The sequence below is a fragment of the Apus apus genome, chromosome 2 (genome assembly GCF_020740795.1).
Source record: "Apus apus isolate bApuApu2 chromosome 2, bApuApu2.pri.cur, whole genome shotgun sequence".
Classification (NCBI taxonomy): Eukaryota; Metazoa; Chordata; class Aves; order Apodiformes; family Apodidae; genus Apus; species Apus apus.
In genome coordinates this window covers 53,242,283-53,269,180 of record NC_067283.1, presented here as the reverse complement: position 1 = coordinate 53,269,180, position 26,898 = coordinate 53,242,283, and the positions used below count along the sequence as shown (strand labels likewise).

At 37.0% G+C, this 26,898-nt stretch overlaps 1 protein-coding gene across 6 annotated transcripts in view; it reads right to left on the bottom strand.

The window, feature by feature from the left end:
• The window catches only part of SUGCT (succinyl-CoA:glutarate-CoA transferase), a 323,003-nt gene that overhangs the window by 41,516 nt on the left and 254,589 nt on the right, over nt 1–26,898 (bottom strand). For all 6 annotated transcript variants that reach the window (XM_051610119.1, XM_051610122.1, XM_051610123.1 and 3 more), the window contains one exon: nt 12,096–12,159. In XM_051610119.1, coding sequence (XP_051466079.1) covers nt 12,096–12,159 — 64 coding nt within the window. The remainder of the gene's footprint in view (nt 1–12,095; nt 12,160–26,898) is intronic.

Below are 26,898 nucleotides of genomic sequence, written 5' to 3'. Positions count from 1 at the left end.
GTTAAAAAATTTAGCATTTTAAGAACAAATTATTCAGACTCATGAATTTTCTGAATCACCTTTGCTTATAAATTGTATGCACTGAAACCACCTCATTTTTCTCTCACTACATTTTAAGACCAAATAACCTCCACGGCTATCAGGATTGTTATGTTCTAAAACATTAATATATAAGATACATTCATGTGCAATATGCAGATGTAATACATAATCAAGTTATAGAAGTATATTATTATATCTCATTGGGTCTGTTGCTCAGTATAATATTGGTTTCCTAGAGTCAAGTAAGACTAGTTTCCAAACACACTTAATGAAGCTTTTTGATTCATGCCTGGGTACACCTTGGAAATAGAATACCAATCTCTGAAAATACCTGAAAATTAGAAGTATGCGCTATGCTTCACAATATAGCAACCGACTGCAAACTTCCCCCCTTAAAAACACAACACAAAACCACACCACAACTGTGACTTGAGGACGTCTGACAGAAAAACCCTGAAAGTAAGCACAAGTTCATGGAAATGATAACAGATTGGCACATGGAGGTTGGTGGTGGGTGATGCTGCTTTGAGTGATGAACAGTGACAATCTTTTTTAAAGCCACGGTAAAGCAGAAAACATGGTATTGCTTGCTTTCTTAAAGTCAACAGCAACAAAAGGTTCGAAGGTATCTTCACAGTTGCCAACATTTTGAAAGACTTAAAATAGGCTAGAATAATGACTCTTAGAAGGTGAATGGCTTCACAGGAAGACACCAAGGGGTTTCTGCTAAATTCAGAGCTACTTGTCCAATTTTTCCTGTTTCCCATCAGTAGTTTTCTCTACAGTGACAATATTACAGAACTATTTGAAGGGTAGGTTAAAATGGCATCTTCCAATCTAGTTTTGCCATGCAGCTATACCACAGAGACCCTTCAACCATGTATTCTCACAACACTCTTTTAGAGCTGGGGGAAGCAAGAGCATGGTACCTGAAGCGTGAGGAGCAAAATGACACATTAATACTTTCTGATATTTTTCTCTAAGGAAATCCAAGCAAAAATGAAGAGTAGGAGGTAGGCTATTAAACTCTGCATTCAGGTTTGACAACAAAAAAAACAGCTATTACACAGTGGAGACACTAACTTCTGAGTAGTCAGGAAGCAAAAATTGCCCTTCAGGAATTACAACACCAGTCCTTATTCTAGTGATGTAGGAAGGTAGCAAAGGTAAATATTACTAACACAAAAATCTTTGTTTTTTCTATTTCTCTAAGTATCAATAAATTTGAAAAGTAGAATGTTTGCCAAAACAGCCTTCTTTGCCAAATGTACTGATCCCTAAAGTGTTCCCCATTGGGAGATGAAGGCCAGATTTTACAATGCAGGCGTATTTAAAGGAAACAACAGAACTGTACACTCTTAATTTATTCATATAAACAGCCAGCTTGCACATACAAAATAGTGAGTGGAGCAGTTACACGATCAAGTATATAACTCACTACATCATTAAGGAAATATCTGATAGAAATGTATAGAGAGTGATAACCTTTGCAAAGAAGTTTTTTTTTTCTATATGAAGTATTCTAAGCACCTTCACAAAAACTTATTCTCAAGAGACAAACCTCACATGAACCAAAAGAGTTTAATTACTTTGTCTCAGATCAGAATTCAATTTGGCATATTATTTTGAAGTTTTCACTGAACCTTAACAAGAACTGAAACACAGAAAGTACTACAGAACTACTGAAATTCAGAATACTGGTTTGACCAACCACTGACACCAACTAGCAAAGATCAGTTTAAGGCGGGGAACCACCTGCACCAGCTGGTGCTTGCAGGGCCAGATGTTCATTGTAGTCTTTTTCTATCACCTCCTTCCTCAACTAATTCCCCATGTTTTCTCAACAGTGTGCAAGCCTTCCCTTCTCGACCGTGATGCTATGATGTTTGCTGTGAGCCACCAGTTTCTTGGTCAAACATGTTAGACTTTGCACCTGCCTAAGGTGAGCATTGAGCCTGAGCAAGGACTCCAGTTCTCCAGCAGAGTAGTCCTGTGTATTGTTGGTCCTATTTTAATTAAGCTGCTATCAGCACAACTCCTTCTGACCCCAGGCACAAAACAGGTAACACTTGTTTCCAGGGCAGTGCCCCACAGCTGTTTAACTTTAGTGTCTCAACCTCTTAAAATTCAGGTGGCTGAGAACAAGACATAGGATTGTGCTGGCAGCCCAGATTACAGTTGGATTCTGGCTGAGGAATGAGACCTGAAAGCTAACAATTCTCCCTATATGAGACCCATATTTGAGGTGTGCCTTCATCATATGAACTTCTTCCAGTTTTAAAAGGTGTGTTTTCCAGGGAGACAAGTTCACTGACCATTTCAGTAATCCAGAATGGTTCAGACTAGGTGACATGGAAAAAACATACTGCATGGACAGTCAAGCTAGGTAGAAATGGCTGCATGGCATCACCAGAACTCAACCTGGCTCTAAAGAAAAACCACTAGCTCAACTCCCGCTGAAAATTGCACTACCTAGTTCTTCAAAAAAGAGAAAATAATTCCCAAACATAACTCAGCAACTTACAGAACAGTTTTCATCATAGATTTACTCATACAGGAATTCAAATCTCATAGTCAAAGCATTGCAGCTTAATTTTTTAGCACTAATCTTGTAATTTCTTTACTATTGAATTGCTGTGAGTTGTACAAGCTTGTGTAAGTATGTCTGCATTAATGGGCTGGGAATAGTAGATGTGTGCCTGCAGTTGTGCTTCCAGTATGTGCAAATTGGACAACTGGAACTGGGTATTTGTGCATGACTAGCTTTGAAATCCTGTTTGCCCCACATGTTTGTTTGTAAATTGTGGTGCCTCTCTTCACAACTGTGCCTGATTTTATGTTCCTTGTGATGTTTCTAAAAACAGCTTGCAAAGAATATTAAAAAGCTTGTTCTAATCCGTATGCCTCTGCCTCATTTCATCTCTGCATCCAGTTCAAAATCCATGAGGAACACTCTACTTACACACAAACCAATATAAAGTTTTTATTGGCCTGCCACAGGCACAGTCTCTAAACAGATTTAATTTAAAGCAATGAACTGACACCAAATTTTAATATTCATTAAGTTATCAATCCCTTTTAATAGAACAATTATCTGCTTTTTAGAGGGGTAAACTGTTTTTATTTACTGCTATGTTGAGTCTAGCTTCAGACAGCCAAAGAAACAGGCATTCTATGTCTTCTGGGGGGCTCTGTTCCGTACGTTAACAGACTCTGTCAGGAAGATTTTCCTTGTCAGATCTTTACCCAATGCCTAGTGTCTTCAATAGACTTTGGACTAAGCTAGTTCACATCTGTTCTCTCTTAGTTTAAACCTTTTGCATATAGTGATAAGATGGACAAGCTAGTTTTATTTGGGGGGAAAAAAAAAGTTTATAAAACAATATTTGCAAGTCTGGATCAAATGCAGTAAATAATATCAGCTAAATAAAAATCTGCTTTGTTACTGATAGACCAGATTATTAAGGCATCATTTGGAATATTTAAGACTGAGGTCCAAATCATCATGCTTGCTTTGAAGCAGGGCTTTTACGCAAGGAAGATCGGTGAATTTATCAACACGAATATCAGGCACAAGTTTTAGAATAGGCAAAGAGGTTGGTGGATTCAAATTTACACAGTGAAATCATGTCATCATTGACCACAAAAAGGAATCAAGAGTGATAAGAACCATCAAAACCATTGCTCTCTTTTCTATTCATATTAGGAAAAAAGACCATATCTGAAGAAAACCTGAAACACAGGCACTTAAATGGAAGTATATATCTGGAAATAGTCATGCTGACACAGTCTTCAGGATTAAATTGGCAAGCAAATTAGACACTAGCTTGAAATATAGTATGACAGCTAAATAGAGAAATGTGATTTTTACTGCATGGGCAGACACCTCATATCTCTAAGTTAGGCAATACTCATCTTTTTGAAAGAGATTTTGATGCAACATGGGACTAATTTCTAGGCAGAACTTTACTAGAAAGAGCTGTGGGAAGTGCAAGAAGGAGGAGCAAAAATAATTACAAGTTCACAGTGACTAAGACAACTTAAATATGTCCTACTTCAGGAGTTACAGATAAGAAAATTTAATATATGTAAATTTACTTGTGCAAAGCAGGTACATGCTACATACAGGTGGTAGGCTCTTACCCAACTGAACAGTAAAGTTAACTGTATAAGCCTTATTTTGCCCCTCGTTTCTATTAAATCCCTTCTTCCATTAACTACAAAAAAAGCACAGTGCTGATTTTTGTGTATCATCGTTATTATACTTTGGGGGAAAATGAGCATATTTATGTGCTATAATTACTTCTGAGTTCTATTATATCAAACTTTTAGATGAAAGAGTGTTACATGTTACTTCATGCACTAAGACCCTTGCCCAGAGTCAGGCAGGAGGTTTGTGATGCACTCTATACAACTGCATTTTTTTTTCCTGTAAATGTGCATTAACCAGACAATAAAAAAGACTGAGTTATAAAACAGCTGCACTTTGCTTACACCACAGATTTGAAAAGAGCTGGGCAAATTACCCTACACAGTTAGTCAAAAAGTCATCTAGATGTTACTTCTGTCACGTAAGTACTTGAATGGAGAGAAAACAAACATGGTTAAAGTTCATAAAAGATATGAAATAATATTGTAAATCTATAAAACTAGGAAACATTGAAATAGATTCATAGCATGTTTGTTGTTGGTTTTTTTGACAATGAACCTGATTGGGCATTTCAAGAAAGAGGCAGATATTTGACAGATTTTCCATCTCTTGAGGACTTCTAAATAAGACAAACTGTAGTCAATCACATGTGAAAGGAGTAAATTGGTGAAACTCTATGGCCAATGTCATAAGAAGGCAAACTACATGATCTAATGGCCACTGCTGACCATAAAATTGCTCAGTCTAGGTTCACAGAAAATGGTTTAAGTCCAATAATTCTTTCCATTTACAAGGAGGCAGGGCTCGGGTCAAGACAGCATGGCAGAAACAGAAATGAGGATTAGTATACTCAGTATCCTAGGGATTAAGTACCATTGTCTAAATGATTAAAACATATTTTTACATTTAATGAAACCTATTTTTTTTATCTGACAGTAGATTCCTTTCCTTATCCAATAATTATTAAAGATCATAAAGATATACTTAGAATTTATGGGTGTTGAAGTAATTTGGCTGTTTTACAATGCACCCGAGGCATGCAGATATATCTTTACAATCACACACCCTGAACTGTGGGAGCACCTGGCTAGGCTTGTTAAAGTGAGAGTTAGGAAAGTACTTTCTATGTTACTGTCACTTACATAGAAAGAAGTAGAAAATACATTTAAACAGGAGAAAAAAATATGTTTTAAACAAAACTGAGTTCTAGAACTGTCACCATTGGTGAGAAATTAATGAGCTTATATGGCTATTCAGCTAATTCTTCAACATTTTTCCCCCTATGTAACAGCAAGGTGATGCTGTTTAGTTTACTCTCCATAAGAATCTATTATGTCCAGCTTAAAGGAAATCATCATATATCTTGGGGCACACGGAGGAAAACGTAAAGAAAATATTCTCCAGCAAGTAGAATTATCAATCAACGTTCAGCAAAACTTCAACTAGCATTTTACTTTACTTAATTAAATTATACACGGAGTAGGAAAATGTCCCCTCTTGTCAACTGAAATATTTTTTTTTTCCCCTCCCAACATGGAAGTGTGAGGTCCTAGAAAGAAACACATGACACAAGGAAAACAATTTTGATTGCCACAACTTAAAAAAAGACTGACAAACCTAGGGTCTGCAAGAGCAGAGTCCAGCTCCAACACCCTGAACAGCTCTGGAGGGCCACTGCCAAAGAAACATGCAGAGCTGATGGTCTCAGCCAGTATCATTACTCTGGTACTCTGAGCCTGAGGGAAAAGATTTCCACTATTTCTTAATTTCCCCCAACTACTGAAGTTGCAAAACTAGGTAAGAGACAGCTGGCTTTTCTTTCTTAAAACATTAACTTTAAAAGTATCATATCTCGCACTAAGACCATTCCAGGACTATAGCAAATTTTCAAATAGACAGCAGAGAAATATTCTGGAAACATATGAGCAAAGAAGCAAAAATATGAAAAGGTTTGTCGTGTATGTTTTACTATAAAAGGAAACTTTAAAGACTTCAAATTACACTATCAATTAATGAAAAACCTTTTCCACATAATCCTGAAGCTTATAACATTTTCCTTGCCATTCCCACCATCTCTTTTCTGCTTTTGCAATCAATACAAATATATTGTTTATGTATTTATTAATATTTTTAAAGTATTTTGAGGATAGCTAAGTGAGCTGTCATACATCATTTCTGCTGATTTCCTGTAATGGTCCTGAATTCCTCAAAATTGAAATCAGCTCCATGAATGTAAAAGACATAACCAGTCAGTCCTGATGACTAAAAAAGGCGAATGAGGTAACTGTACTGCCGGTGAAGCTGTTTGTCTCCAATGTACCATAAATAGTAAAGTGAAATTAAAATTTTTCAATCAGCATCAGTTATGCACATGCACGCACACACGCCTATGAAAAAACCTGCCTGATGAGAAGCAGACAGAAGTTCAAGCAGAGGTTCTTGTGAAAAAAAAACAACAACAACTGCTGGGATTTTTAATGTTGTTGTTGTTGTTCCTATGTTGTGGGATCTCTTAGCTGCAGGAAACGATGGATTGGAGTACAATCTTCCTTAATTTCCTGCAAACCTCCCTCATACAGGAGTCACTTTTCTCTGCCATACATCTAGTCTTATCGAAGCTTCCCCCATTGCACTTACATTAAATGATCAAAAACCAGAGAGCATGTATCAGTGATGGCCATATCTGATCAAACACATAGACATCCCACTGTTACTTCCACAAAAACAACTGATCTTCCCCATACATGGAGAAAATAAGTATAAATACATACCTACATGATAAATAGGAATGCTTGTTTAACAATACACAGAGCTTTCCCAAGGACTTCTTTTCTTTAAATCAAAGTATTTTTCAACTACTATGTAAGATCTGATAAACTGTAAAGGATTAGTAAGGTGAGACATGAAGAGTGATTTGTCCAAAGTTAAGGAAGAAATCTGTGGCACAGTAAGGAAGTCCTATTAGATTTCTTGCCTCTTCATCTTGTTGCTTAAAACCATTCTTCTAAAAGATTGATGGCAATTAGTCTCCATGGAACCACGACACCATTTAATGAATCATACCACAGGAAAAGCCTATTTCTGAAAAAAATGTCTTTCCTGTTTCAGTAGCATATTTGTAACTCACAATGACAGGAGAAGACCGGAAAAGGGGACATTTCTCCTGAGTGGGTTGATTAATTAACATAGATTGCCTGAATCCAGTCCAAGAAATCTATGCCAAGGAGGAATCCTGTACAGCCTCTCCTAACTGAGCTTGGAGCAGTCCCCCAAACACATTATCTCAAGAGCACAGAAGGAAATCATGAAGCCAGGTATGAAATTAGCCTTTCTGAGCAATAAAGACATCTTTGATGCAGATCATGGGCCAAAGGACAGAAATAGTTTTTATCAACTCAGGAAATGAGGATGAGAAGAACATACAATATAAACATTATCAAAACTAAGAATAGTTGTTTTGTCTGGAGGAGGTGTTTTACACGATTTCTACAGTTATATTGTTTCCTGTTTGATGAGAGATGATTTTGAAGTGTAGGCTTATATCCAAAGCCCCAGTTTGCTAGGGCTTAGAAAGGGTCAGAAATGAAGCTTATTTCACAGAGGTTCCTGCTAGTTAATAAATTCTACAAAGGTTGGCTTATTAGGGAGAACTCGAAGCATAGTGTTTTTCATTAAAAAAAAAAAAATCGTATTAGAAACACTCTTTTTACTATAAAAAACAACTGGCAGCTTTTAAAAGTCAACATGAGACACTAGATAATGCAGAAGTTTGGAATATTATTATTTCCATTTTCTAAACCATATAAACCAGACGATAATGGAAAAGGTTTGGGCAAGACTGCATTGCATTGCATCCATTAGTGTTTTCTGCATGATCAGTATGGGTTGGTATCCATTATGCTCCACATACAAACTCAGAATAAATTACTCAGTGGCTCCCAGAAACCCACATGCTACTGCTCTTCAGAAAAAGTCCATTACTCTTTGGCAACTGAGTTCAAGACTAACCCAGATGCTAAAGCTTCTCCAAATGTTGTCCTTTCACTTAACTGTATTGTCCCTGTGCCATCCAGCATCATCTGCAATCTGGCACTCTATAAAACAGCTCTCTCCTATAATTTTTTGCCCTCAGAAGTACTTTTCCATTTTCTTAAAACTATGTCACTTCTCCAGAAGTGCTAAACACAACAGAGCTGAGGGAGGAGACAGTGAAGTTAATCAGAGAATAAGAAAATAACCCAAGTTGGAAAGGACCTCAGAAGGTCTCCAGTCCAAGCTCTTGCTCAAATCAGGGTTCGGTCTCAGGTCAGATCAGGTTGCTCATGACTTCATCTAGGTGTTCCTTGAAAGCCTTTGAGAACGGCACCTGCACAACCTCTGTGGGCAAACTGCTCCACTGCCTGGTTGTCATCATTATGAAAAGGACTTACTCAATATTCAGTCTGAATCTCTTGTCTCTCATCCTCCCACCATGCACTTCTGTGAAGAGCCTGGCTCTTCACATTGATAATGTCCCCATCAGTGTTAGGGGCCTGCTGCCAGCTCACCCCCATCCCCCACCTCCCCCAGGCTGCCTTTTCCCCAGGCTAAACCAGCCCCTGTTCCTCAGCTTCTCCAGTTGATGTGCACCGGCTCCTGATCATCTTCACAGCCCTGCCCTGAAGCAGAGAACTAAGCTGACTTCTCATATAGAACCAGAAGAGATTCACCAGTACACCTCTGCAATCTGATGAACCAGTCCTGTGAAGACTGAGTGCAATTCAGTGCCAGGCCTTTGGGATGCAAGCAAGGATCTCTCACAGTATTGCACCTTCTTGGTATGTCAAGTATATGTGTATGTATATGACAAGTCAGCTCTAGATTAACTTCCCAACATAAATATATTGAATGGTGTATGTGAAACATTATCCTAATGAAACTACTCAACTACCACAGGACCACATTTTTCTTTAAAATGGTCTTATAGTGTTTTATACGGTCACTCTCAGACATGATGAACTCCCTTTTTCACATCCATTCCTGAATCTAAGACCTCTTGCTAATAGTAACAGCAGTGTGCATGTGCAAGCCATTTTTCAATGAGTACTTGAAGCAAGAGGTATCAAAATACAATGTCAGTATTTCTCCTACCATCAACACACATTTTGAAAAGAAAAACAAACAGATATGTTTCTTGCAATGTAACTTTTCCCACCCCCATTCCATCAGAATCTTACACTATGCATATTGGCACACATTATATCTCAGGCTGGGAATTATAAAAAAAAAGGCAAGGGGGAAATAATTGACTAGGTGTATGCCCTGGTTTGAGCCAGGATGAAGCCACTTTTCCTTTCACTGAACCAAATTCAATATCTGTATCAAAAGATACTCAAGCAAAGAAGGGGTATGAATCACCAAGTCCAAAGTTAAAAATGTAGCCTACAATAAAGTCAATGTTCAAATCCCTCAGAATTTCACAATGCAAAATGTGTAAGTGAGGATTCATATACAGATTTGGACCCACTCTCAAAGTGGGGACAAGCCTGGTAAAGGACTATTCCAATCCAATATGCTAGGCCAACCATCATGCTCGGAACTGAAGTTTGCCAGCATCCACTAACTCAGTAAGTGTATGTCACTGCACTCACAATTTTACTTGGCAGCACAAGTCTGACCACTGTCAGGAGTGTCAGTATCAAAGTGCAATGTCCAGTTCAGTTACTAAAAGACCCATTAAAATCTGTCTTACATGGTTAAGAAGTCATTTGGGATCAGAATCTCCCCAGTCTCTTTAAGGAGAGACATTCTTAGTCCATTCAGTTTCAACATTCACATTAATATCTCTATTAACTAACTGTAAGCAAAAAACTGAGAGCTTAATGAACCTTCTCTCTATCAAATATAATATATTAAAATATAACCATATTGAAAAAGAAAGTTGTTACTATTTTGAATAATCATTAAGAAACTGTTTATCTACCAGAGGTCTCCTCCACACACTCTTCCCTGTACTCTTCAGATATATCATGGACCAGGATAAATTCCAGGGTAATTCCATTAGCTACCATCAACAGTGGCCAAACTAACTTAAGCACTTTAATTTTGGGACAGGATAATGCACTGTCTTTTTAGTGATATCAACAGGTCCATTCTGCTCTCACTGAACGAGTGTCCTTCACCCTTCCCTCCCTGGTCTCTCCCCTCCTTGTTCTCGCATGCCAGGAAAGGAAGGAATTCTCCTTTTCCTGCTCAAATATCCAATAATCATTTCAGCCATCTGCTTCGATACAAGCAGCTCTTCATAGAAGCCCATCTAAATGGCAAACCATTAGAGATTAAGATGATTTATTGTAGTTTAGTGCAGTGTCACCGGTTTAATAAAATAAAAAATAACTAAGGATTTGGGAAGTACTATGGCTTACCTATGTAAAAACTCACTCTCTTGCCAATACACTCTATTGCTGCCGACAGACATTAGAACATTCCTTTCATCTCCTTCCTCTTCTTGCAGTTTAATCTATCCCCTGAAGGAGTATTTGCTTTCTCTAAGATAGATTATACATTGTATGCAACATGAAAACCTTACGCACTTTCTCTCTACCATCTGCAAGGCTTTTCTGCCCCCTTCTTTAAAAAGAATTAAACCAATACCCTTATTAGTCTTTTAATTTTGGCTAAATATATCAGGATTACTTTTCTGTTAGAAACTAAAACAAAAGGATTATTATTTCCAGATATATGCATCTAAACTAGAGAAGCATTTTTTAATACAATCAACCAAACATCCAAGCCTAGTGGGACCAAATGTGGAATGCAATCTGTGACAAAGAGAGAATATGAAGCATACACATACACACACACAAAGCACCCCCTCTATTTATGCAGCAAACATGATCTAATATGGGATTGATTTCTTTCAAATAATTCTTTCTGCATCCCAGTGTGATTCCAGGATGTGCAAATTAAGATAAATTTTATGGGTCAAATTCTTCTTACCACTATGCGTACTCAAGTCAACTAAAATTGATGACAACTGGATGCTGTGTCAGAGGGTGGAATTTGGCACAGAAAATCACAATGTAAGGAGAAAATGTTTTAAAAATAAAAATGACATGATGCTTTGAATGAGGGAGGAAATAGTTCTCAATGTGGCTTGGGAGACAGAAAAGCATAGAGAAGTAGAAACAGTTGACCCAATAGCTAGTAGATTGTCAGATAAGGCTCTGTTGTCAAAACAGAGCCAAATGTGAGGATCTGAATGAGAATTTTCATAATGGCTCTAGATGAACATAACCCCATTCCATAACTAACTCTAATGGAAGTAAAGCTACACCAGCTCCAAGTTCTGATCCACTTAGAGCTTAAAAGAGTAGGGACTAGTTTATAACTCCTGTATTCTTTGGAAATCCAAAGTAGTTATTTCAGACTTCATCATTGCAGAGCTTCATGTCTAATTTCATTAAACAACACAGTGTGATGAAGCCTTCAGTACAAACTTCCCTGCTCTTCCTCCCTTTTTTGTTGTTTTTGGTTGTTGTTTTTTTTTGTCAGAACAGAAGTGTCCCTAAAAGAAGCCTGTGTAACTTGCAAAATAGACCTAAAGCAAAATCACATTAATATATTCATGTAGATGATTTAGCAGTAATGTTTCTAGCAGTGGGAGTTTGCAAATATTATCAAATCCATGTTCATGTTTTATGACAACTGACCAGTGAAAACCAGAAGCTATTCTGACACATTTTAACCCATTTTACTGCTACAAGTATGATTATGAACACAAATGTCTTTCAGGTTAAACTTTTGTTAATTTGAGTGAAATGTGAAGATGCACCATGTCCTTAGCTGAGATCCAGAACTACTCAGGATGTCTTGTAGCATTTAATTTCAAGCTCTATTTAGAAAAAATAATAAAACATCTAACCTGGAACAGCTATCCTCCCAGCTGTTGGATGATTCATTTCCATCACAAGTCCATTGTGCAGCACCTAGGAAAAAAAAACAAAACAAACAAAAATTTAAAAATATGTAATAAAAAATAGAATCAGTTCTTAAATTCAAGAGGAAAAGAGAGATAACTATTATAATGTTCTTTCATAGAAAATCTGAAAATATAAGGAGCTACAATAAAAGTAATTTGTTTAATTGGTGAAATGAAGACCCTGATGTTTGGCACTACTTACTATTTTATGCATCTCAATAAATGCTTCAGTAATACTTTTCAAGTCTAACATATTTTCAAGTTCTTATATCCAACACCAAACATCAGAAACCACACTGCAAGAATGTCATGCTGTCAACCCCCAACAGACAACTAGTAACAACATGGAATGAGAATTAAAACCTTCACCCACTTTCACTTTTAATCTGTAATATGTATTGAAGGCCTATACTCAACAACAATTCTTAAAAATTATTTTGTCATTGAAGAATCCTCTACAAATTATGACCCTCCACATCCTCCTTCTACAATTATCCTCAGTTCTCTACAATTATTATGACACGTCTGCATGTCACCCTCAGGGCCAGTGGCACCTTATGGGTGTGTTAAAATCCTTATTCTTGTCTTTTCCCCAACTGGACACAGAAAAACAATCAGTAGCATCTTTATAACATTCTTTTACGTACTGGAAGATTGTAATCACATCCTCCCTCAGTCTGCTCTTTTGTAGACTAAACAAAACTAATTCCTTCAGCCATTCTTTCCAGGTCAAATTTTGTGAACCTTTTATCTGTGTAGAATAGCACACTTAAGAAACTCTCATTCCTGAACAGGTGGAGTCAAAAGGTCAGGTCAGTTTTCTCTTAGCTTGTGGGGTGAGCCTATTTAGCTGACATTTAGAAATCCAGACATTTCCGATAATAGATGCTGGTGGAAGAATGTCCGTTCACAGGTCTCATTATTAGGCACTGTACCAAATCATTAGTTCTATTTCTTTTTCAGGAGGTGAACACCACTTTTGGTAGACATTCAAATGAGACATTCAGGATTTTTTTTCCAAATGACAGAACTGGAAAACATAGTTGCTTGTTTTAACTTATATTTAGAATCTTTCCAGTTATGCCCTTAATTAAACAGTACTGAAACTTTGGCCTCCTTTGTCTATAACTTATGTACACAGGCTTTCTTTATGCATTTAATTGATTATTTGTGACCTAAATGCAAGAAAACATTCTTATTTGAACTTGAAATCAACAGCACACTTGAGGTGCATTAACACTTCTTTAGATGGCAAATTAAAGGCTGTCCCTAAGCAAGAGTGGCACCAATTGGTTAAAGAAAAACACAGGGATTCTCTAGCAGCTACTCAGGGCTCCACAAAAGTAATGCCTTCCTGTGTTCTGGGTCTCTAAATTCTTATTCTGACAAGGCAGACTTATATTACCTTTAAAATATTTATTTTTTGTTACACTCAAATGCCATCTCCCTTTTTTTGACAGAATGAAATAAGAAAATCCTGCAGAATCTTTGAGGATCACCAGTTTAACTTCTATCTACTTTTAAAATAATTGCATAAGACACAGTCAGGCTTCCTTTCAATTTTCATTATAAGTTTGGTGTTGATTTTCCCTCTCAGATACATTATTTTCTCAAAAACAATGCAACTGTCATTACTCTTATTAGTCTTAATTTCTACAGTTATTAGGACTGATTTTTTTTTTTTTTTCCCCCACATCAGGAACACTGTTTATAAGAACTTTGTAATTTCCTGCTTCTTGTGTTCCACTATGAGGATTCCCCAAAAGAAATGGAAAAAAACAACTTCACTGGCTCTTCCTCATGTGCCTTCTTAAAACTATGAAGGAAATATCTAAGATTACTGCATCCTGGCTTTCAGGAGAATGCAATGTTCTTGTCCATTGTCATGAATGACAAGGAAAGTTTCAGGACAAAGAAATAAACAGAACTTTAAGGCCTTCTCCTTTATGGTCTTGTACAGCTCAAATGGTCATGATCCTTCAAATGTGGTAGAGTTCTCTATCCCCTTTGTATTCACCTTAGCTCAGCATAGTGAACTGGTGAATCAACAGGATCATGTAAAAGGTGACAGCCACCAGTAGATCCATTTTTAAAGTGGTTTGTTTTTTTTTCACATGACTTACTTTCCAGGCTAAAAGTACTCTATTAAAATACTACCTGTTACCATTTGAGATTTGTGAATCAAACTGATGTTTGAGTCACATTTTGCACTTATTAGAGTGAGATCATTGTAAGGGAATCAGAAGCAGCGTCTTTCAGTAATGACCTTTTAATGCTATTTCATTTTATTAGATACAGACACCTTGTAGATTAAAGTAGGAACTTCTCTTGTCTGTCTACTGTTTAATGTAAAGAAAACTTGATTATTTTTTTTTCTATTCATACAAGTTTATGTCTTTCCACTTGTCACTTAAATAAATAGGAAAAGTCTCTCCTATTTGTAAGAAAATAAAAATGACACAACATGAAATAGTTTTAAAAATGTCTGTATTCTACTGAAGTCAATAGATGAGAGGTTGGTCTGATTCTTGTCATCTGTCATTGACTTCTGCATCAACTTTTGCTATCTTTTTTTTTTTTTTAAATTGTGGTTTTTTTGCAGACTGAATTGGAAAAACTATATAGATATTACACATACAATGCAGAATATATGCAATTTTCTATCATTAGCTGCAAAATTCTACTTAGTGATTATTTACTGTATTTGCACACAGTGTTAGATTTGCCTGTGTTACAAATGGAAAGTATTGTTTGGTGAAGGTAAAAACCAACAGAAATCACTATAAGTTTACTTAGCCAGTATAGGTTATTATATTACTTTATTCAAACTACAGCAAATAGAACAACTCATGAGATTATGCCTTCCAACCTCAGAGAATAAAAGTATTTCATTAAAAATAACTTTCTTATGCGTTTCCCAATACAATATGTAAGCAAGTCCACAAAAAATAACTTAGAGCAAAGATCATAGTTTTATTTGTGTAATGCAAACCAAGGGTAATTTAATATATTTCATCATATATATTCTCAGTTGTTTCATCATTTCCTCTTAGCCTGTCTTGAGAAAAACTATGGAGGATACTCACATCAGCTGCTCTGAAGTTCACAGTAATTCAGATACAATAATTTCAATGATTAATTTTGCCCTTTCCCCTAACATGTTAATAGCTGCAAGTTAAAAAGCAGTTAGCATTTTTATAAGAAAACAGTTAAATTCCCTTAGCCATCTGCTTTCACAAGGAGGATCAAGTATTAACTGTAGTTATTTTTTTTATTCTCACCATGTTCAGAACAAGTATTCAACTGACACTAATTTTTTGCATTAATATCTATATTACAGGCATGTTCAGTTCAACACTGTACTTTTTTACCAGTATTTGAGTCTGTTTTGAGTCTCACTTAAAAGCTAAGAAGAAAATTATATAAACTGAACTTCAAAAGAAGCAGAATTATGATATAAAAATACAATGTGGCTGCAGAAACAATTTTTTAATTTTGTCTTCATGTAAAAGACTTGCAAGGTTAAAATTCTACATTCCAATAGATTCTTCAACTGCTTGGGACTTCAGACTTGTTATGTACTAGATCATTTGGTACCTACAGTGCTGCAAGGCACTTTTTCAACTTTTACGGATCCTGCAAGGAAAAAGGTGAAACTCCAGTTTTTCTATGAGTGAGTGTACTGTTCCTTAAGATAGTAAGATGTACAGGCTAACAGGTGTGATGACTTTCTTGAGGACTTATGTGTGCAGACCTACCTATCTATCTAAAAAACAGCTAGAAAAACTATCACCGTGCAGTATACGACTTCAGGATTATTTAAAGAAATTGTTTTTTTCTTGGACACTACACAACTTGTAAGAATATCTGATGCTTGATAAGAGGTCCCTTAATAGACAAATACAATAAAAATACATATACAAAAGGGTTCTTTTGGTAAAAAAAAAACAAAAACAACAACTATGTAGCAAAGTAACAAAAGTGGTGAAACAGAAATTAATCATTACTGTCGTTATTAACATTATTAATCTTCCTTGAATTGCTCAAAAATTAATGGCTCTCTTACATGCTAAAGTAGTAAAATACTTTTTGTATTATTGATGCAGCAGCAAAAATGGCAGGTAGAAGAATAAAAAATACTGTTTCTGTCTTTTTTTCACATTGATAATGGGGTGTTTGGCCACCTAGTAAACATCTAGGAAATTCTGCAATCCTAAGGTTCATTTAGTATCATGTTAGTTCATTTCAACTTTAATGTAACTGATCACGCACATAACCGATCACCCATGGCAATGCAGTTTCTCTTTGAACTTCCAGCAGCGTTTCAAGGTTTCAAATCCATTCTAGGTACTACCTAAAATAAAATCAGCTTCCAAATCCCAATCGAAGGAGATGCTGGAATGAAAACCATACCAAAAGCTGTCAGCTCCAACCCCCCTCCCACCTCCAAGTTTAAAAAAATCTATTTAATGTAGAGCCACACGTTCTAAATACACATTAGTCCATATAGCACTCTCTCACAGTTTCATCTAGAGTATAGTGAAAAGGATTTGCAGGGCCACAAAGGAAATGATGTAACCATTTTGTCCATATTTTTGTAGCCACAAGATAGCTGGCTGTTGGTAAATGTAATTACTACTAGTGCCTCCAAACCACAAGAAAATAATAATACTGTTTTTCCTGTCCTTGCTGAACATAGAACTATGGCCATAATCACCCCCTAAAGAAGTAACAGCACATGCTGTGAACACAATGCCATACTGGAATCACATCCCACATCCTAGAAGCACCACTTTCCAAATAAAAAGATGTTAACTCACTCAAAAATTGAAAAGGATATTAAATGTATCCCTATCTGATGCCTGGTTCTGCTTGGTCTTGTATTTCTAGAATGATGTTACATGGCAGAATGTTCTGTATATCAGCATGCTCCCCCTCCTCCTTTTTTTTCAGTGACAGTTGTCTTTCATCACTAATAAATGTATTGTTCTTCTTTCCAAAAACTGCTTCTAACCTGCAGGCTCCCCTGGAGAAGATAATCTCATGCCTCTACTGTATGAGACATGTAAGTATGGTATTAATGAATCACATCTATCTTCACATCTATCATCTGCATCTACCTCTCATATTTGAAGTATTTCACCATTTCATGCTGAATCAGTACACAATTTAAACAAAAGTCATGTTCTTTACACATTTTTTAATAAGTGAAATCTGATTTGTTTTGTTTCTGGTTGCTTCTTAATTTACCTCTTTACCTTTCAGTCCCATATTCTGATACACTAAATGCTCTGCCTACGTTATAGTCCTTATGTCCCCAGCACCACATCTGTGATACCAAATGAATAGATGAAAAGAAAACCACGGTTCACTGCAATGTCCTTATTCTCCCTTTCTGCTTCCCTGCCGGGCCTATGTCGTATAGATTGCTGGCTCTGGTAAACTTTTTCTTTTCTTTGTGGGTGTGAGGTGATGGCTTTGACAAAGTCCTTCTTATGTCACATGTTCATGGCTTTTCATATACATACTGTAGACAAAATTACTTTTTATCGACATCCCTAGGGATGGGTTTTTGAGGCCTGAAGCATGCAGCTTTGGTTGAAAAAAAATCCTGATCCATGTAACCATATTCAAATACTTGTTGCTTTTCTACTTGCCTGCTGCCTCTCTCTCTTGTTCTACTACCTGACACCTTGACTGGATTCTATATTGATTCTTAGGATTTAATTTCCCTTCTTTTAATTCAGTATCTTTTACCTAAAGAGTTTTTACATCCTCCAGTCTGATAATGGTTCTATAAACTATTGGCTCTTCAATATGGAATGTAAGTTTTACAGTAGCCGTGACTTTAACCCAAAAAAGCCTGATGTGATATAGGACTTATATAAGTTTCTTACCTGCCTTCCTGTATGTCACTTAAGTCAGATATTGCATGCTCTAGAACTAAATGTTCCAAAAAGGCGATCACATAGAATGAGGAGAAACTGCTTCCCTTATGCTCTGTCCCATTGTGCCATTTGACCAGCTGAAGGTAGTTGAAGTCACCCATTATTACTGCCTCATTAGGCCTAGCTGATTCTTTGATCTCCTTCGACATTTTAGAGTCAATATCCGTTTCCTGATCAGAAGACTCAACAGTTCAGCTCTAATACTGCTCCCCCAGCTCTATGACCTAATCTGTCCTTCCTGTGCAGTTTATAGCCAGGTATTACACTCTCCTATTGATTTTTGTCATTCCAGCATTCTTCTGTAATGGCTACTATGTCAAGACCCTCTTTCTTTGCCAAGAATTTCATGTCACCTCTTTTTTTCTCTTACACATCTCATGTTGGTATACAGACATGCATAGGTTTTGTACGCATTTGGGAAGCAGGGAGTTGGCCACGTCATTTTTTATTTAACTCTTAAATTTGACACTGTATTAGCTTTCCAGAATTGCTCTGTTGTCCCTCCTTCAGTTTTGCTGTACATTTCATTCTTGTCCCTTTACACCTTTTGTATGACTGACATCATCAGCAGATGTCTTTAAATAGTGTGGGCCCTCATTTGTCAGCTTTTCCTCAACTCCTGTATGAGTAACCACACTCATTAATTTCCTACATCAGCAATCTATTCTTACTATGGTTCTAGGCAATCCCTTCCACAGAGGTTCTTCCTACTCCAAAGCTCTGTGTAAATATCCCAACAGAAATCCTACTACTTGTCATCCATTAAATTAAATACTAACAAGCTGAAATTATAAAATCTGCACAGTAGACTAAAAGTGGTTCAGAAGTGAGCATAAGGATGATAAAGCTTCACCAGGTTTCCTGGATAAGTTTCCAGGATTCTTTTAGTAGTTCATTATATTGGCACAGAACATATCCACCACAGTAAGCTCCTCTCAGACATCCTGGGAAAGTCTGTTCTTCAAATTCTGACCTGAGAATCTACTCAGCAAATTGGTTTTGTGACCAATGTAAACCAGGCAGTTAACATTTTTAGCAATTTTATTTCCTACATCTGCTTTCAAATTCAATAATGGAAGCAAAAGAATACCCTGATACTGAGTTATTCTCATATTAATGTTTTACTTCCCTTAGCACCTACTGTTATGAAATAAAACCAGAAAAGCCTTTACTGCTAAGTAAGCCACAGTGTAATGCACAAAAGAAAGAGACTTTAAATAATAATAAAAAATTAACAACGAGAACCATTTGTGACAGAGTAGAAACACATTTGCCATTGTCTAATCATCAAACACATACTTAGTCTGGAGAAAAAGTATTAAATTCAATTTATATCTCACAGTCTAGGTAAGTATGAGACAGCTGCTAAATACGTTTATATAAATCTCAAATGTTTTCATCAGATGTATTAGAAAATAATGAGAGTAAAAGAAGGTATTTTTATTCTAACAGCAGCCCATATTCCAGTAAAGAATCAGATTTTTAACTCTTCTGGAGAAGCAAATATGTCAGGGAGGTTTAACAGCAAATGGTTTAATTAACATTTACAATGAATAGCAAGGAGATTATGAGAACAATGATTTATAGCTCAGGCCGAAATATACAAAAACGCAAAGATGCAAGACTGAAAGTAACTGCCTTAATTCTCTGATTTTAAAAGATGCAGACATGACCCTCACTTCAGGAGGCTTTCTGGGTGCTCAAAAATCAGGTCCCTGCTCTCAGGTGCCCAAGTACAGCTGCATGACAACCTCTTGCCACATCAGTCTGGAAACACGACAGAGGAGAGAATCTGTCTTTGTTGGTTAAAAAACACATATACTTTTCATTTATTTTTTTTTTAAATTGGGAACTGAAATGTGATTGCAAAACCACATTTTTGGTGAGTTTGAATGTGTAAATCCTAAATTCACAGAAATATTTAAGCAAAGATGGTTGGCTGTACTGCTATTTGGCTATGAGACCTGGCTCATCCTGATAGCAGGATGGGATGTGGCTGCATTCAAAGCACTGGCTCTGGAATCAAAGAGCCTGTCTCCAGCTGTGGCATTCCTTTCATGTATAACATCGATAATGCTGCACCGATCACCTGGAAGGCATGATAGAAACAGATTGATTTTATTACTACAACAGGCTGAAATACTGACTCATTTTGCTTCTTTCAGTTAGAAGTGCCAGTATTTTACTGCTAGCAATGGTGCTGTAAATCACTGGGTTTTGATAGTATTTTTCCTCCTTTGGTTTATTACAAATGCTATATTCAACATTTAAATATTATGATTGCAGTTTATCAAACTGGACAAACCTAATTACACATTATTTTTTAAAATGCAAGTGAGTATGTCCTGGACTGTACGAGGGTCATATTATTTTGGTGTCAAGACTGTCATGTGAAAGGTTTTCATTTTACTTTATTCATTGTGACATCTCTCACATGAAACAAAGCCAAAATAAGTTTCCAGCTGTTTTCCTCTGCAGCAACTGACTTGTAAATGCGAATGAATGTGCACGTATTCCTACAGTGGTAAGAAGCTAGGACTGCCATGCCTTCAAGCACTGTGCACCATAAAGTGGGAGATTGGTGGGGAGGAAATTCTGAGAACCTTTCCACGGCCACTGTTCTCATAACAATGCTGTATTTCATATTTTCATTCTATTCAGGGATCATATGCAAACTTGCCTACATAGCAACGATAAAGAGAAAATTCTGATGGTTTCTGTGGATCTTTGTACAACTGCTATTTTTCAGCAGTACCTCTGCAGTTGCAACTCTGGACTGAGAAATGTACTGAGGTGGCTTGTCCAACACGTAGGAGAAATGTATTTCAAAATGTGCAATCTTTCATACTGAATAGCAAGAACACTTCTAATCGTTCTGTTATAGAAATCATGTTTTCTCAGACAGGAGTGCATGTTATGGCAAAAATACATTTATAGAAGGAAAAGAAATCTCAATAGTCAGAAAGCCTTAAATATTCACAAATTTACTGCCAGGCTAATAGTAAGCAAAGGAACCACTAACAGCAGCAGTGTACCATCATGCTAATATATCACTCGGTTTCTGACAGTCCTTGGGGACCTCACCTGTTTCTCTCAGTACAAAGTACATAATCAGTATAGGTTTTCCAATCTCGCACGCCACACTGAGTTCCCAAGAGCCTACTTTTAAGTACTCCATCCATCTTTCACCTGCTATGTAAGTGTTGTGGTTTGTTTCTACATCATTCATTGTTTTGTTAGAGCTAGTCTGTCAGCTCGGAGTACTTACCCCTTCCCAGGACTGCAAAACTTGCTCATCCACAGAGGAATGCCACTTAACATTGGCACCTGCTTAGTGTTGTATAGTACATCTGGATGGGACCATCTCCCTGCAGACGCTCAGCCGACTGCAGGCAGAGATTCACTACACCTCTCCTCACAAGCGGTTTATCCCTGCGTATGCTTGCACTGACCTTTGTAACCCTTTAGAAAAGGAACTGTCCCTGTGGTTTGAACTACAGCATTTTGACCTAAGTCAAAGGAGTGCTCTGGAGCTACACAGGCAGACTACACTGGTAAGCACTGTAGATTTTCCATTTTAGTTTTCCTTCTTCAGTGCTTTATGTTGTGGGCAGTCAAACTAACTTTCATCAACAGAAACTCAGGCACATGAAGATCTTTCCTGATTTATACTCTGCCCTATGAACACTGGCCTTTGTAACACAAGCATTTAAGATGGAGAACTCCTAACCAAGTGTATATAAAGGAGACTGGATTCAAGAGTGCTATTTGCAAGATGTGTATGGAGAAGCACACCTAGGTGGAAAATAACTTGCCACTCCATGTCAGTATCTTCCTTTCTAGCAGTTCAGTACTTAACTGTTTTTATCCACCTTTCCATTGTTAACATTGAATTTCATGAGTTTTATTACCCAATTTCCTCTCTAAGTTGCAGTAAGGCAAAACGAAACTAAGGCCAGGCAGGTATTCCAGAGCTATGAGTGCACACAAAAAAGAGGTGATTTCTTTCAGAAACCATACTCATTAAAAGAAAACAAAACCAAACAACATAGTTTTGAAAATACTACATTTTGCTACATTTACTGTGCTTTGGATGCTCTGTGAGAATTTGATGCAAAAAAGCAATTAGTGTTCGACTACTATATATATATATATATATCCATATATAACTGTGACCAAAAAACAATACTTCCTATGAACTTTGCAGTCTTCTCTTGCTTTGAAGTTAATAATCCTATGCTACCAACCTTAAGAATGAAAATACAGGACCTGAATTTATAAAACAAAATAGAAGTAGTGCAGTTTTGAGTGCTAATGTACAGACCTAACAATAGCCTGCAGTAATGTCATTGGGTATTACACTACAAATTTTATTTATGTTCCTATAATGAAATCCCATTCAGCTGGAAAATATGCATCAGCTACTTAATTAAAACAAATTTTAGGCAAGCACTGTTAATTTCCTTAAGCCACAGAAATGTTAGAAAATTAGAAAGTTCTAGATGTACTCCTAAAAACACAGAGAACCTGATAAAGCATTAAATTTGCATTTCTGCACAGACCCTCCACATGACTTTTCCATTTGTGGTCAGACCTGCCATATAACAAGCCTGAACTTTCTTTTGCCAAATGAGGACACCTCAGAAAGTAGGTACCAGGGCTAAGCCTCAATGCCATCCTTTTTTCATGTCTGTTCCCAGTACAATTGCTAGCAGAAACTTGAAGTGTTTACAGTGTCCATACAGAGACAGAATCTCTCACATGCTCTCCAGAAAACGTTTCACACATTTGACAGATTAATTAATTAGAAAACACAGTGGCTGAAACAAGTGGCTATAGAAGGGATGGGAGACCAAGGGGAGGGGGATTAAAAAAAAAAAAAAAAAAAGATAAAAGGGAATAAACAAGGACTGATTTTTCTGCTTAAAATCTTACACCAGTTTGCATGAACAAAGGCATGAAATACTTCTTCACCCAAGGAAATTCACATCTTCAAACGTTCTGACCTATTTTGGAAGTTACACCCAATTTAAACTCCTCAACTTTGTGTTGAAGGTTTCTTCTACCTCAACAGCAGTACCTACCTGTTATGTTATGTTATGTTACAGAAGTTAATACTAGGATTTGATAGCATTAAAAGCAGAATTGACAGTAATCTCTCATGACAGAAGAGTATTTTTTCCAAACATTTAAATCTAAGCAGATGTTCAATGTAACTGGAAACGTAGTATGTGCATGTGTACATACTGAAGCATTTCAGGGCCTTCAAAATACCATCAATTTGCAAAACTTCACTGTATCTGAGTTTATTTGAAGCAGGTTGCACAGCAATTAACATTTGCCAGAAGCAGTATCTCATGTCAAGCCATAAGCAGCACTCTGAATATTATCTTTCTATAAGACCTTTCATTCTAACTAGTACTATTTAAGCAGACAATTAGAATGAAGGGGAATCAAACTGTACAAAATGTAGAGAGCTGACATCTAATAAACAAAATGAAAAAAGAAATATTTTTAAATAATTGGTTTAGGCTTGCAGTTGTTTTGTGACACTGAATCCAACCTCGGTTAAATTTAAGTATAACCTAAATGCATCAAATTTATTGTTTGGGGCCTTCGATTAAAATGCCACTGGCTCATTATCCAGTATGTATTTCCTAAAAATGGGCAATCTTTCTAAAAAACTCTAGTCCAGCAAAAGGACTCTTCTTCCAGAACTAGTTTGGACAATAAAACTCTTCACCTCCTTAATATTCCATGCAAGCCAGAAGTTTGAGGATATAATCCTACCTGAGTATCAAAACAAGTATCTGCTCTACCAACTGGATAAAATAAAGTTGTTAAAGAATGCTGTACAATCGAGCAGTACCATCAAATACAATGGGCTGGTGAATGGAATCACCCCATTACTATCATCATGTGACTCTATTCTGAAGTTATTTCCATTCCTTGGATTTATCACCTGCTGTTCCAGACATCAGTTGGGAAATTCTAACATTAAAACATGTCTGGTGTTTTACACCAAAAGGGAGAGTACTGTATATTTGATATGTTAAGCTAGTTTGAAAACAATATTGTACAAAATAACAATGTTATATATTTTAAGTGCACCTCATGTGATACTTTTTAAAGAGAAAGCATTATTTCTTTGTATCTCATTAATATATATCCATACTATACAGGCAGCATAGTGCATAAAACTGGAGTTTGCCTTTTATTCCATAACAGAGGCATATGATTGTTGAGATAAAATAAGAACTGATGAGGGCTTTTAGTCAAAAACCTAGGAGAGTCTAAGCAACTTTTAGAAGTTTTCCTTTAATATTGTGACTTCCAGTTTTGCACTATTTGGGTCGTATTTGACAATGCATAAGGACAGTATATAAGGGGACATTCTCCTGTGTTCCACTGCCAGAGCTGGCACAGGGGCAAGCCAGAAGACATCCAAGAGGAGCCTTGAGGCTCCATCCAAGAAGTCCTTGAGGAGCCACTGGAAATGGAGGACGCTGAGCTCACTGTCCTGTGGAGCCAGGGGCAACAGCTTTAATACATGGGACACAGAGATGTTGCCAGCTTTGCTTTGGAGCACCCACTGGTGCCCTGCCAGGGGTAGGAAAGATTCTTATCCTGAAGGCTGATCAAGCCAAAGGCTGAGATGGCTGCAGGTTGAGGGAGAGCAGGGCTTGGGCATCTACTAGGAGGCATGGCTGTCCTGTGGGAGGAGGAGGCAAGTCTTGCTCACACACTCAGGGAGCAGCCAATGGCCAGCTCTGCTGGGGTCTGGAAGGAATTTTCCCCTGGGGCAGATTGGCCCTGATCCCTGGGGAGAAGAGACCAATGCCTCGCTCTCAACTTGCCCTCCTCAGGAAGCTGTAGAGAGATGTGAGGTTGCCCCTCAGCCTCCTTCTCTCCAACCAGAAAAAGTCAGTGTCCTCAGCTGCTCCTCAGAGGACATGCCTGCCATTGCCCCTTTCTCAGCTTTGGTGCCCTTCTCTGGATCCATTCACATCATGGAACTTGGCACCATTTTAATTTCCTGCTCCTAAGATCCAGCCATGATTTTACATTGACAGAAATTTTAACATTAAATTAAGTAAAAATATTAGAAAATACACTCTGTACAAGAACCCTGGCTTTTAAGAAGACAGATGAATTTTTCAGTGATGTTGACGCATCTCTAGTATCTAGGTTCTGTGACTATTAAAAGCCCAATGTCATAGTATTTCCCTTGAGGATCAGATCATATTAGAGACCTACTGGAAATCCATTCCCACAAAAATTCTAGTTTAATTTACACAGAAATAGATATAAATGGGCTTCAGTTAGCCTTTTCTTTTTTTCTTCAGAACTCAATCTGTGTACCTGTGAACATTTACTCACTCATCTAATACCCCTTTTTAGTTAAGATAAACAGAAAAAGAAATATTCCCACATCTGTCCATCCTTTACTTGAATCTTATATCTATAGAAATATTCTTTTGGAAGAGCTCAAAAGTTTCATATTTGTGTTCAAGTATTACTTATTCTCCTGAAGATCCTTCAGCCACCAGTATTTGACTAATGTTCACTGCACTCAGCCCTTGCTCCAGTAACAGGAATCCAGAAATGATCAAAACACAGTTGCCACATAAAATTAATTTACAGTTATAATTGATATGGACTGCAATGGACTCTGAGCTGGTGAGTTAGTGAAGACAATAAAAGAAAGGATTTCTCATTGAAAAATAAACTCAGCATTGTGGGATTTCTTGCTATGCCATGCATGTATGGCATGATTTTGAAGATTAACCTTATGACCCACATTCACCTCAACTAACATTAGACACTTGACTGAGGATCTCAAGATCACAACCAAACTGCCTTCATTATGGACAACAGAGAGAAAGGCCCTTCCAGAGGGTGCTTATGGCTCGGATATTTGACTATGATTATTATTACTATGATTATGATATTATTCCATTAACCATAGAATAAAAAAGTAGCTAGCTCGAAAATCTCACTTAAATGCTTAGTTTTAGCTGAAATGTATTCAGGACTGTGTACATGAGTTCCTCATCTGTAAAATGTGGGAAATAACACTTCCACAATTTTTTAGAAGACTAAAAGGCACGTGGGACACTGAAAGATGCAGAAGGGACATGGTGTTGGGCTAATTTCAGATCAGTGGACACACACAATCTGCCTTCTGATTTACAGCAGCAGAGGTGAGACAGGCTGCCAAAACAAATCTGCACTATATAATAAAATCCTCAGTATTGCTGAAATTCACTGTCACTGCTCCTCTGTATATTCACTGACACAGATGTTGCTTATCAGTTCTTTCCTTTTTTCATACAACAACAAAATATTCAAAGGCTTAGAGTCAATACTCTGTGGAAAAGGAAAAAGCAGAAATGCATTCAGAAAATATGACCCGAGTAAGTGGTAAAAGTGGTAAGTGTATAAGGTAAAAAAGGACAGCTCAGACGTGTGTATAACCCACTTTTCCCTTTCAGCACGGACAAATGCTCCATCATTAGTCAAGCCTTTTTGCTTACAGGCAGTTGGCAGTTAAGGCCTGCCTGCATTCTCCCTTAATCCATCAACACATACTTGAAGAGAAAAGAGATATTCCATCTCCAGAAAAAATCTGGAGGTTTTTCAAGTAGGTTTCATGGAGATAGCTTACTTATTTGCCTTGCATAAACACATCTCTCAAGAAGACATCATCAAAGGCAGCAGAGCTGTCATAAGGCTGATGCTTGCTTCTTTGTTGTTATTGTTGCAATAAGGCAATGAAGTCTTTGCTTAACTTCATA